Genomic DNA, 13,817 nt, shown 5'->3' on the forward strand with positions numbered 1-13,817 from the left:
TGCATCAACATTCATCGATACGGCATCAACATTCATCGATACGGCATCAATACATCAAGTGCCCAATACCGCCAATATGAAAGTCCCATGCGCTCAAGCAGTTGGCCTTCACTTGGGGCGCGTGGCAGCGCGACGGTCCGAGCCAAGAGCGCACACACATTCTCCACCGTTGCTTCCGGAAATGTGATCGCGGGAAGCAATCAAGCCGCCATTTTGCTCGATACGAGCGGTATCGCAGTATTGAGATCTATATTACGCTCTCGGTATGGCGATTAACAGTTGAAGCAATTGATGGAGAGGATGAACTGTTGATGGCACATCATCGCGATTGCAGCCTGCGTTGAACAAGGGTATCATTTACTGACACTGGAAAACTACCTAAAGTTAATTCGTCGCTTCGAGCATATAAGAATCCTGATACTTTACCTCGAGATCCCTTTCGATCACGAAGTCGAAAGTGCTGCGGGCATAGTCACATCGTTTGTGAGAAGTGCGCATCTGGAAGCTGACTTCGTGAGTGGTGTGATATTCTATATACTGATTCTGCCAATCTGGTCTTTCCGGGTTCTCTGCATTATCGTCTTCGTGCACATGACAACTTCACCTTCAGTAGCAGATTGCACACTGTACGGTTCCAACACCTCTATCAGCATCTTTGGCGACACCCTCACCGCTTTATTCTTATATTACCATCATACGTCTTCAGCACGATAACTTGGATGGGCTTCTAACTCACCTGCTACTTAAATGCAGACCTACAAAAGGATCTTTGTACCTTTCGACCTACCATAATCCCTAACCTCACTTCCGCCGTCGAGAAAGTCAACCTTCCTTGACCTGTATCTCGAGTAGCAGCCTCATAACAGCCTATTGCCAGCCCCATCAAGATACAAAAGCACGATGACAACCTCAACTTCCGTTACTGGCAGCATGGCCGACCCTTTCACGTCGACCGCAGCGCCAGACCCACCACCCAAATGTACCGTCTGCAAGAGCGATCTTACGATCAGAGACAAGCAGAAGACCACGAAAAATTACTGGAAGAATTGTCAAAGCTGTCGAGATAAGATGAAAACGGCTGCGACGAACCGGAAGCGGCTGCTGACGCCAGCCTCATCCACGATTGACGTCGCCCCAGATACACCCGCGAAGAAACGGAGGAAGAATCCAGCAAAAGCAGCCGAGCCGAAAGAAAAGTTCTGCAGGTTTCCCAGGAAGTCCGTCCCGAAGAAATCGCCGCCACAGAACATCATCGCATCAGACGAAGACCTGAGTCCAAAGTATAGGTCGGAACTTGAAGCCATGAGAAAAGCACTTCAATCCGAACATGAGAAAAGAGACAAGGGGAATGAGAAAAGGGAGATACATGTCGAAGAGATTTGGGACGAGCCTCATAACTCCACCCTCTCAGAGCGGCCGGATGAGAAGGAGTGCAGTTCCTGCGCGGACTTTGTCTTGGCAGAACGCTTTCCAAGCCTTGAAGGCTGCGATCACGACGATAACGTCTGTCAGGAATGCTTGGTTCAGTGGATGAATCAGCGGTTGGCAAGCGCGGAAAACGTCACTTGTCCGTCCAGTGGTTGCACCAACGCAGTGACATATGCAGATGTTCGCAAATTCGCGCCCCGAGACGTGTTTACCCGGTAAGATTCTCCAACACTAATAGTCATTACAACTATCAATTCCACGCTTGCTTACGTTATTGAACAGGTTCGACGAGCTCTCGATGCAAAGCTACCTCAGCGCTGACAAAAGCTTTCTCTATTGTCTCGCTGAAGGCTGCCCATCGGGCCAGATCCACGATACCGGGGTAGAAGGCCCGATCTTCCGTTGCGCCGCTTGCGGATTTCGCATGTGCACTGCCCACAATCCCGTCATACCATTTCACGAGAATGAAGTATGCACGCAATACACTGAGCGAATTGAACGCGAAAGAGTCGAACGCGAGGCACGAGACGAACAGGCACGCATCAGGAGAGAGCAAGAAGAAGCAAGTGTCGCCGAAGTTGGAAGATCTTCAGTAGAGTGTCCGGGCTGTGGAGCACAGATTGAGAAAACGGAGGGATGTGATCATATGACTTGTAAGTTTTGTTCTTGTCAAATGCTCCTTAACTGATACTGACTTGAACAGGTCGCCGTAAGGGATGCAAGTTCCAATTCTGTTACCTTTGTCGAGCTCCATATAACGGTGCGCAAGGCATCAACAGGATTGGTAATTCAGCGCATGCTGAGAGTTGTTCACACCACTCCGGGAAGCTTCCAGCTCACCCCGGAAATATCTGACTGTGTTTTGAGAGATGCGGGACTTTCATTTCTGCAGAGGTGCACAGGCTCGACTAGAGTACCCTTCATAACAACTTTTCATTTGGTGCAGTGGATGCAAAGGACTGAGAGAACACGAGCATGGTTGGCTCACAATTTGTGTGGACGCTATACAATACGGTCTTACATTATTGGATGGCTCTTCTTTTTCTGTTAGGGTAAGGGTCCAAATCATCCGTGCGATGCTAGTCATAAGGACTTCCTGAGACTGTCCCGGGTTTTATTGAAGGACGAATAGTTTTCTGCACGGTTACAAGGGCAACCGGGAAGTTAGCAACCACAGATTCATCATGACTTTCAATATTCAGCTGGTACCACGCACTATGTCCTTGCATTCCTACACTGGATCGCGGATTTCTCAGTCGCATTACCCGCGAGACACTTCTCAATCTCCGACACAACATTAGCAAGATGACTGCAAGAGTCAGTCAGCGGTTCACTCGCTAGCGCAGTTACGACAAGACCAAGCGCAACACTCACAAGCTCGTCAAGGTAACCAGCGCTTGGGCTTCTCTCGGGTTCGCACTATGTACGACTTCAAGCCTCTCGACCAGCTATGTACCGCGTGTGAAGATACACCCCCATCGGAGGACGTCACCCGCTTACGGGAGTGTGAGTATTACCCTGGCGTATTTCGGAGCGGCATCGACAAATAGCTGGACAGCGATGTGGATAACACGACTATCGCTCATAATCCTTGTCCTTCAACACAGTGTTTTGCGGTGTTTGAAGTGAAAAATGTCGATAATTTCGCGTTCGCTGAACTGTTTCATCGGCACGCCTTCCCATTTTCGACTTACTTGCCGTTATCGATGTGTGTAGCTACGAGAAACTGATTCTTCAAACATTGCTCCTCGACCTCCCAACCTCCGCTATCGCATCCGGTCAGGTACCTTTGAGCTACATGACGTTAGAGATAGCAAGATCTTTATCTGCAACCTGCGGCCTTGGAAGCTGCGTACACAATAACTCTGCTTTCCACTCTGGCGAGCCACACGACTCCCAGAAGGTCAGCGAGACTTTAGGATTCTTAAACATCAACAAGGCTACCATGGATGTGAACAATGAGATAAGGGGGACGGCGATTTACTTGGAGGCTGTAGCTTCATCGTTCGAAGAGGTTGAGCGAGAAATCATACTTTTCATTCAGGTTTTAGTCACGCGATATGGTGGGTTTCAGCCGTCGCCAGTATGCGAGCTGTGGAGAGCAAGTCAAGCTATCAGTCATTCGATTGATCCAGGGTAGCTATTGGATCGGCTGAAGATTGAGCTAAAGTCATAGACCTCAACCCCGCTTAAGGGCCCAAAGATCACAAAGTGAGCCCAGTAATGTTGATTCACACGTCCTCCCGGGTCATGACTGCAGCGCACCAGCCACAACTCGGGCGGTATGCCACTGACAATGGTTACACGAAGGGTCACAGTATAATATAAAAGGTACACGCGTGCACTATATCTGCTGTACCAAGGACCTTCATACTGGCGAGACTTGACGCTGGCAGTTACAGTCTAAGCCTCACATTACCTCAATCTAAAAATACACAGGTATCTCTTAATCCACCAACAAAAGAAATCATTATGTCCAGTTTATAACGTGAGAAACCCGAAGCGGTGCGTTGGTTCCTTTGAATCAACGTCATCAAATACGGTCGACCATTGGCCCTAACCTCGAGGACTCAAGTTGTGACAACATTCGGAGGTTTCCAGAGCATGATTACAACATGTTGTGACTATGTCGCGACAGTCACACGTATTCGCGGAGTCATGGTGTAGTATAAATCGAGGTTTCAGGACTATTCTCCTTCGGTATCAAGCCTCTATATCAATTCACATCGATACATCGATCCTTACACGCTGTATTCAGTGGCAGCCATAAGACAATCTCAGCGATTTACTCCCCGTCCCTCGAATAATTCGGATACAAGATACCTAGGGACCCTCAAACCAAAACAAATCCCCAAAATGCCTTCAGGATCAAACAGTTACCGCAACCCCGACAATAAGAAGATGTCCGAAGAAGAACAAAATATTAGCTCAAGCTACAGCTACAGCACAGCACTACACGCCTATCGCCCTAAGGCGCCAGGCAATGACGCCGAAGCTTCCAACGCAAAAGGAGCAGGAGGTGGAGAGAGCGGCCAGAGTGCAGCATCAGAGGGCAAGAGCTCACTCAAGTTTATGGCCACGCCGGTGCCGAAAGATACAAGTGACGGAGCAGAGAAACGTAAGATGGTCACAGTGACATTGAAGCCTAAGGTCAAGGGAAAAGATACCAAGGACGAGGGGGGTAGTCCACAGGAGAATTGACCGAGAACAAGATTTTGTGGATACCAGAAATGAGATTGTCGAGATAGATGAGCAGGACGAAAAGGAAACGTCGGATTTGAAGCTACTGTACCAGCAACAGTAAGACTATTGCATAGATCCAATCTCAAACGGTGTTTCTAGTTGGTCATTGTAATGCAAGCGCAAGTTCTAGGGATACCGTATCTTTGAGATGTTAAACATCATCCGCAAGCGCTTTTCCATCCATGACATGCGGGGGGTACGTAGGTAAGGGTGCCTTTACAACTTCAACTTCGGATTCGAGAGGCTGTGCTGCACGTGCGGTATTATGCGAAATTGCTGGCATGGTTGTGTACGAACGTATAGCCGTTGACTTCATGTAGCGTCTACGAATAACTTGACGAAAGGCTCACGTCGTGTGTTCCTGACAATCACCTAGTGTTGAAGCTTTCGAAGGGTGACGGCCAGTGTCCCGTTGCGAGAGAAATGGAGATGCGACGATGCCTAAACACGCATCGAGCGTTGACATGAGTTATAGAGTCACGTAGAGCCTATGACGAGGCTATACAGATGAGGGGATGAGCGACGAATTGCTGCAGTGTGTGCAAATGATGTAAGTGGTGTAGTAGATGGTACCTGTAAACGACAAAGAAGGTGATGATGCCAAGATTGACTGGCCTTGGTGGGGCTCAACAGCGTCACGCGTCGCGGCGCGTTCTTCAGCACCAAGCCCGCCTTCCACACCTCACGCAGCTGTGTACACATTGCGACATCTCAGCTAATACTCTCTGGTCTTGCGATACGCTACCTCCGGAGACGCAACACATAGTTGGTCCGCTAGTCTTCCGCCGGCTTCCAAGGTTCTTCCGGACGCGACGCTCCAAATCACGCAAAATGCTATGCACACGCCGTAGCAGTCTGCATGGCGCGCCTAACACGGAACTTCGAGAGATTACGCGACTCTTGAAACGACAAAGTCGCAGTCGTATGCCACACGATGCCATATGTTATATTTCAGACAGGCTGGTCTGTCGACAGCAGCAGCCCCACACGTCAAACGCGTAACGTCCTACAACATCTGACCCGATTATATTGCGCACCAGCTACCCTACTGGGTCAGAGATCTTCTTGTCATTCATGGTAATGATTCATTATGCTACTGTCCTAATGTTAACACCATAGCGTAACAGGCCCACGAATAACCTCCGGCAAACCTCGAGATATCCAAATCCCCACCGTCTCGATGCGCGACACCCAACCGAAGTCGCTACTCAAACTGGCGTATGCGATCGATATCCTTTCCGCGATACAGTCACCTTCATGCAAATCCGCGCGATACTGCCTTGGTTACGGGCCAACGGAATGAACAACACTATGGCTGGGCCGACCCAAGATGCACATCAACATCTAGGCCAAAGGATAGAGACTAGTCAATACCCATATTAGGCACTGTACTTTTGGATCACAGCGTGCCTGATATGCACGAAATACCCAGGGTGTCTGGACATAGATATTTCACCCAAGTGGTGTAGGGATGTAGTGGAAAAGGCCGACTACACAAGCTTGAATCAAACACCACTATGCGCATCCGTCCAAAATCACCACATAACTCAGCCAACGCCACCCTAGTACTCCGGCCATTGCTACTGCATCTCGGCTTCTTTGAGGATATGCAGACAGTTTAACGCTCATCCGAAAGGAGATCAACAATACTCATCTACGATCCTCCATCGTATGTGTTTAGAACGTGAACAAAGCCAGAGGCCACATGAGGTAAACAGCGGGTAAGACCGTGAAGCAATGATTGAGTAAATAGTTGGTACCCTTTGTGGGCTTGATGTCTGCACGCAGCCTCACGTTGGCATTTGTTGGTTTGTTCCTTTGTTACTCATCATTGACCCCAACGGCAGAAGACATGCACAAAGCAGGTACAGCGCAACATGTGCCGAAGGCTCATGTTTGATTCCATAGATATGGGAAACTGTATAGAAGCTGATGGAGATTCAAGATGCGAACTCTCAATAGCTAGATGCACCCTACAAAGCCACTTCTGGACTACACTATAGCTTCAGAAGTCTTAAAACACCTTACACGTCATCATGACGAAAGGACCACCATACAAAACCGGGCAACCTTACTTTAAGAGGACTTTCGAGAAATGGTGTCGGACTCACCGACCAGGATGGTCAAGGGGTAAGCCTTCCAAGATGGGCATGCTGAGATGGTAGCTTACTCTATTAGATGATGTTAGATTGACTGCTCAGACCTTGTGGCATGGAGACATGGTCATTCAAAACTATTTCCTTCGAAGAGTCGGGAAGAGGTTTGAGTATCCTATGCAGCAACAACATCAGGTGCCAGCCGCACCATGGACCCAAAATGATGTAAACTTAGCAAGAGCAACTAGGCAGCTACCTGGTGCTGCGCCTCCTGTCATTGCAGCTCCTGTCATTGCAGCTCCTGTCATTGCAGCTCCTGTCATTGCAGCTCCTGTCATTGCAGCTCCTCTGGCAGCTCCTCTGGCAGCTCATCCGGCAGCTCATCCGGCAGCTCCTCCAGTTCAACCCTACCCTTGCAGCTTTTGGCCCAACAGGCCGTGGCATGCAGATCCAGAAGACGCTTCTATCGGTCCGGAAATTACGATCGAGGCCATCAAGGATGACGTGTTTGAGGAGAGCCCTAGAGCAGACTGGATGGCTACAAAGCCATTCTTTTGGCCAATCCAAGATGAGCAAAACTGGGAGAACAAGAGGTTTCTCGGCGCTGGGGCCTCTGGCTGTGCGGGATTGTGGTGTCAAAGTGATGCCCAAGGTAACATATCAAGGGTATGTGACTTCAGGCATATGATCATTACTCAGGTTTGAGAGAGCGTGCTGACAAAGAACAGCGGATGGTTATCAAGGAAGCGAGGCCTGACAAGATCCAATGGCGTGACCCTTGCTTTTGGCGAGATCAGTTGCCGTGCGAGATCCACATGCACCAGCTAGTCGACAACGGTCGTGGGGTATCTGATAGCGACGATGAGCCCGCTGGTTCTGATCATGAAACTCTGGTCAGACATCATGGTTACCGCTTGATGATGACCCAGCGGCGTTATCGCATCTTCTTCGACTACTACGAAGGCGGCAATCTTTGGCAGGCTTTAGAAAAGCACTGCAGCAGAATGAAGAACACATTCTATACCCAAGGCGAGGAGCCAGGGCTTGATCATGACTGGGATGAGGAGTTCGGTTGCTACCGTGACTCAGAAGCGGTGCCCGGCGAGGCGGGATTGTGTGTGAAGATATCCGAAGGCCTTATCTGGAGAATTGCTAGCTCGCTCGTTCAAGCGTGTCAGATCCTGCATTTCGGCCAGGTCAGTATTGGAGGTGTGCAGAACACCACACCTGAGTGGAAACCGATCAAACACTGCGATATAAGACTTGACAACATCTTCATCAAGCCAGCGGATGAGGAGAACGAGGTCTGTGATCAATCTCCGCAGGATACGTTGGAGATCGTGTGCGCTAACCGGCCCAGTACCCAATATTCGTCTTGGCAGACTTCGGCCTCTCGTTTACGGACATGGGTGCTCCTGGAACTGACAACCCATATGAGTATGTCAGGGAAATGACAGACGAACGATTTGCGCCTGTGAGTAACAAGGCTACAATCCGTATGTTTTTACAAAGTTAATTAGATGCAGGAACACCAGTTTGTAGTCAACGACGCAGCAGAAAGCGCTGGGGTAGTACCCCTAGACGAAAAGACAGATGTATGGCAGATGTACGTACACCACCATAGAATACCCGTTCGAATTTTACTAACTACAACCCTAGTGGTGCAGTACTTTACTCATTACTCAGTAATGGTTTCTTCCCCCCTCTCGGCCAAGGGCCATATCGCTTTGTCGAGAAAATTGACGCAACTGTACCTTTCGCCCTCGAACATGGCGAACTGAGAACCATCGTCGACCCAGAGGATGACCCATGGAATGACATGCGTTTCTTTCCTACTTTCAAACGTTACAGCGAGGATCTGAAGCGGTTGGCGTTCGAGTGTCTGGCATGGCATTCGAGTGAACGACCGACGTTATTGGAGATGGGAAATAGGATCGATGATTTCCTTACGACGCACCCGAATGTTGCGAATGATCGGAATATGGAATCGCTAGAGGTCGTTCGAGATTTGGAATTCGCGATTGGGCAACCTATGAATTAGACCCGGCTTTAGTCTTGGCAGATCGATGCGCGACTTTGAAATCTGTACGCGCCCATAGCTATGGCAACGGCTTCACAATATCCACTAACCTATCCGTAGATACGTGCTTGTATCCATGTCTTTGTCCTTCCGCATTAGCCATCTCCCGGCGTCGGCATAAGTGCCGCAACAAGAAGTTTGCATCTCTTTGTTCGGCTGTTGTAGTCCTGAACGCACCTTGCCGATATAGCCTTTTGGGAAACAAATCGAATGACAAGTTGTTTTAGCACATCCACCAATGCCACGGAAGTCACCACCCTATAAATCCGGTCTGCCCTACTTCAAACGCGACTGCGAAGCCTACTTCCCCACCAATGCCTTGACCGTCACATGGAGCCGCGCCGAGCAAAACAACACGGTCAACACATTATGGTATGGTAGTCGAATTATCCGCGATTACTACAACGCGCGGATCGGGCGACGAGAATTATTTGGTCTACCAACACCAAACCCTTTACCAGATAACCCGTTCAATGCGAGCGACGTCACGTTTGCGCGCGCAAATAAGAGTATGCCGCCGTATCGTGATGGATCAGGAGGAACGGAGCCGGCGTGGGTGAATGCTCCAGCGGGTTTCGGCGCGCTTGCGATGACTGTGCCACCGCCCGCTGTGGTCGTTGCTGGCCCTGTTACAGTGCCTGTTCATACCGTTACAGTAGCGCCACCACGGCCGGTAAATCGATATCCCTTCGACTTCTGGCCACCTAAGCCGTGGGATGCGGAGCCAGATGATGCGACCTTAGGCATGACCATTAAAGCCATCAAGTCTAAAGAAGAGCCCGAGAACGGTGAAAAGTGGATGGATGATACCCATGATCCATATAGCGACGGAAGAAGGTGGATAGGCGGGAAGTTTCTAGGTGCAGGCACTTTTGGATGTGCAGGTTTGTGGTGCGCAGTCGACGACCACAACATCGTGACGGCCAGAATGGTCGTTAAAGAAGTCCGCCCACACAACTGGAAATGGCGGGATCCAGCGTATTGGAGAGATTATCTTCCGCGTGAAATTCGCATACATGAGCGTATTGACGCGAATCGACCCGCCGCTGGCGCTGATACCTCAGGCTATGATAACTTGTTGAGGCATTTAGGGTACAGATTGATGATGCAGCAGCGCCGCTTCAAACTGTACCTGGACTTCTGTGAAGGTGGCGATTTATTCCAGGGATTGAAAGAGCACTTTGACCGATGGAAAAGAGGACAAGCGACGGATAAAATTGAGCGACTCAAAGTCGTACCAGAGAGCTTGGTCTGGCATGTACTGTCGCAGCTTGTTGATGCATGCCTGGTCCTCCAAACGGGATCGAAAGATCCCGCGACAGCGGAGTCGGCTTGGCCACCAATCACGCATCTCGATATCTCGTTGAGCAACATCTTCCTGGAGCCAGCGGCTGACGATGCTTATCCAAACTGTGTCTTGAGCGACTTTGGTATGGCAATGTATGATCTGGAGCAGAGTGATCCCGCAGTGAGACCCTCAGACAACCCTCAGGAGTACGTGCTCGGCCACACCAGTTTCAAGTACCCTCCCGTAAGTCAAATCTGTTCGGTATCGAGACACCCAGAATAACTCGTGCTAATCGCATCAGGAGCAACAACTTGCACGAGGCACTCCGCCTGACTTGACACCTTTGAATGAGAAGTCAGATGTTTGGAGCATCGGAGCCGCAGTCTGGTATATGATTGCGAATCGCTCGGTCGCTGGTCCACAGCGCGAACTGCATTACTCGGAGGATATGCCGCAAAACGTGAACATTGGCGAAGCGGATCATGGGCGACTAGACGAGCCCGGGGCGAAACCGTTTGAAGGTTTGGGCTTTCCGGCACTGAGCAAATACTCGGAAGAGCTGAGGTCGTTGGTTGCGCGCTGCATGAACTGGGAGCAAGAGCATCGGCCAGATCTAGCAACATTGAGGGCCAAGATCAATGCGTATCTGGCAAGCCACCCGAAAGTAAGGGATAGCAGGGACTTTGGACCGCTGAGAATGTCGAACCTCGAACAAGGGCTGGGAATTGGAGATACATTTGCAAGAAAGAGGAGGAAACCGATCGCAGGAAAGCAACCCCGTAAAAAGCAAAAGGGAGACGAAGAGGACAGTGAAGAGTAGCTCGAAGTCGTTGAATGCGAGTTTCGCTCTAAATGACTCGGTCGTCCAGCGGGACTAGACTGTCTTTCGCAGGCAAACTTGGAGTGTTTTCGATAGCACTTTGTCCATCTTCCCTTTGCCTGCGCTTTCCAGCCCCCCGTCCGGCCTGTTATCGTTGCTGAATTCTGGTTTTGCATGCATGTTCGAATCGACCTCCGGCTGACTGTACACGAGTGCCTGCAACGAGCGTTTCTTCAGGTCCAAGCTCGCCTCTGTTCCCGTCTTCGTCCTTGCTTGAGTGTTCGTCTTCGCCGTGGTCCGAGAGTGCTTGTGCGATCGACCTCAGCAGGCTGCTTACAGCCCAAAGGCATCACGCAGCTGCTGGTGTGTGGGATTTGTAGGTTATGGGGCTCGGATTGGTAGGCCGTGGCCTGTCAGACGGTTGGGATAGATTCTCGGATCGTGTTCTTTAACGTTGCCGCTTCCATGCTGCCACGCGGTGATATCATCTGCTTTAAAAGTAGCTGTCATGGCCTTAACACGCCCTTACCATCGTGAGTCTGTTCTCGCGTGAAGTAGGTGATCAGCTGTAGCTACACATAGCTTTCGAGATCGTCAAATAATCCGAGTCTATTGCTGGAATAGAGACAACGCGGACACGGATCTAAATCGCTACGAAGGCCACGGGCCATTGAGGGGAGAATTGGAACGCGTTGTGTGCTAGGTGTGGGCCGTACTTGAAGTGAAGATAGTTGGGCATGGTAGTCGACCTCGGAATGTGACATCAGGGAAAGACGCGGTGGAACGTGCACGCTTATCTTATCCGACAGCGGTGGTGGAGTACGACCAAGCCACTAGGTACGAATACCGCAACAAACAAACACCTCTGCATCATTCAAGGGCATTGACGGAAAATGCGAAACGGGTGTCATGCAGTGATCCTTTTCCTCAGCCACTACCGGCATCGATTTTTGACAATACTTAGGTAATCTCACTCCTCATCCTACCCTTCACTTTGTCATTGCACAACTGATCTCTTACTTCGTTGACCATCGCTTTACCTCACAACTTGAAGCTGTTCTGCACCAGCTTCTCACTCAAGGCCCACAGTCGATCGGCCAACTTAGGATCAGTCGCGTATGGCATCGCATCACACATCTGACAGTCAGACAGCATGATACCCTTTGATTCTGATACGTTGTCAGTATTGACTTGTGCCGACTGAACCTTTACTTACCATCTAAAGCTGGGTCTAGCGCCGCAACCAGTACCGTTGCGGCACCTTGATCAAGGTTCTTCCAGAATGGACTTACACTTCGAATCGCAGCCTCGCCATCCGCGTCCAGGTTTCGACTGAGACCAGTCCAGATTGCTAAACTCATTAGCGATTCTGAAACCACGCACTCAAAAGGCTTGCGCGGCGGGGTACTCACATCCGGGATGCACAGCATAACTTCTCACACCCTTTCCTCTGTATTTCTCGTTCAAACCCACTGAGAACAGCATGTTCGCCGTCTTCGCCTGTCCATAGGCCAGCCATCCGTTGTAACCATCATCTGCGCCCTTCGCAAACTTTGGAGGAAGTTGCGCATGCCTCTCTTCTTCGGGTATCTCGTCTTTGCTCTTCTCCCAGTTGTAATCAGAGAATCGAACAGGGCTCAACCGATGACCAGCAGAAGTGAGGTTGATGACGCGGGTGGCACCTTCATCTGAAGAGGAAGCAGAAGCCAGAAGTTGATGCATGAGCAGGTTGGTCAAGAGGAAATGGCCAATATGGTTGGCGCCAAATTGACCTTCGAGGCCTTCTTTGGTAGTTTGACGCGCCGTTGTCATGATACCAGCATTGTTGATGATCAGATCCAAGCGGCTCGTCAATTGCGACACTTCTTTTGCAGCAGTCTTGACAGATTCTTGAGACATCAAGTCAAGAAGGACTACTTTGACTAAGACGTCTGGATAGACATCCTGGGTGCTCTTTACGACCTCTTCTAGTTTGGACTTGGTGCGTGAGGCGAAAACGAGGAGCGCTGGATTTTGGGAGGCGATCGAGAGGGCTATGGACGAGCCGATGCTTTCAGGGGATACACCGGTGATGAGCACTTGTTCAAGTCAACTTTGCTTTCAACAGCGTGAACATGTTGACGTCCTACCATTCTTGCCATGAATCTGCTCGGCAAAAGCTTTCGCGACTTCAAGACCGCCCGTCTTCTCATTCCATTCAGGATGAGTCAGAGTCGACATTTTGGCTCTTGATATGTTCAAGAAGTAACAGTCTGAGTCTTAGAATCTTATCAGGGGGAGTGCGTAAGTCTCGCTCTTGCTCTCCCTGGGACTGAGCTCGTCTACCACAGCGACTTCATCCGTAAGCATTGAGACTGCACGCGCATTTCCTCCCATGTCCACAGCATCTGTGTCGCCTTCGGGACAGCATGCGCTGGAAATGGACAAGTGCAGTTGAGGTGAAAGTTGCGGGGTAGGTACAAGGCGGGGAAGGTTAGCACCATGTGGGGCAGCTACAACCTATACTTCGCGTCCCCAATGACCTCGCATCACGCGTCAACATCCTTTAACCGGCAGATACGGCGATCCACATCGCAATGATACGACTCCACCCCACGGAGGGGACATGCCGGAAGAAGCGTCCAGCACCTGCAGGCCCTCAGCGCCACGACTCGCGCTTGCAACCTCGGTCGTCGGTTCCATCTCGCCTGGTTGAAGTTACTGAGAAGGATGGGTACATGGCCATATCATCGGTAGATGCAGGGTTGCTGAGCCCCACGCTCACAAGCAATTACCTGGTCGATGCGTCTGGATACCTGGGACCTCTTCTCGCATCGAATCGCGTTGTGTTACCTTATTCCGCCCAGTCGTGAAGCTTGATTG

The 13,817-nt window shown here is 50.3% G+C and overlaps 3 protein-coding genes across 3 annotated transcripts; 2 read left to right on the plus strand and 1 right to left on the minus strand.

The window, feature by feature from the left end:
* Nucleotides 1-4,284: 4,284 nt before the first annotated feature.
* Nucleotides 4,285-4,629, plus strand: J4E87_000089 (uncharacterized protein; the record flags this gene model as incomplete). The annotated part of the gene is made up of 1 exon (XM_049371748.1): nucleotides 4,285-4,629. One exon carries the CDS (start codon nucleotides 4,285-4,287, stop codon nucleotides 4,627-4,629), a length of 345 nt encoding a protein of 114 aa, XP_049237882.1.
* Nucleotides 4,630-7,410: 2,781 nt separating this feature from the next.
* Nucleotides 7,411-8,808, plus strand: J4E87_000090 (uncharacterized protein; the record flags this gene model as incomplete). Its single annotated transcript, XM_049371749.1, has 5 exons — nucleotides 7,411-7,419; nucleotides 7,496-8,071; nucleotides 8,128-8,263; nucleotides 8,310-8,373; nucleotides 8,427-8,808. 5 exons carry the CDS (start codon nucleotides 7,411-7,413, stop codon nucleotides 8,806-8,808), a joined length of 1,167 nt encoding a protein of 388 aa, XP_049237883.1.
* Nucleotides 8,809-11,996: 3,188 nt separating this feature from the next.
* Nucleotides 11,997-13,175, minus strand: J4E87_000091 (uncharacterized protein; the record flags this gene model as incomplete). Its single annotated transcript, XM_049371750.1, has 4 exons — nucleotides 11,997-12,124; nucleotides 12,172-12,306; nucleotides 12,368-13,033; nucleotides 13,085-13,175. 4 exons carry the CDS (start codon nucleotides 13,173-13,175, stop codon nucleotides 11,997-11,999), a joined length of 1,020 nt encoding a protein of 339 aa, XP_049237884.1.
* Nucleotides 13,176-13,817: the final 642 nt, after the last annotated feature.

Source organism: Alternaria ethzedia, assembly GCF_023757985.1.
Source record: "Alternaria ethzedia strain BMP 0044 chromosome Unknown scaffold_1, whole genome shotgun sequence".
In the NCBI taxonomy this organism is placed as follows: Eukaryota; Fungi; Ascomycota; class Dothideomycetes; order Pleosporales; family Pleosporaceae; genus Alternaria; species Alternaria ethzedia.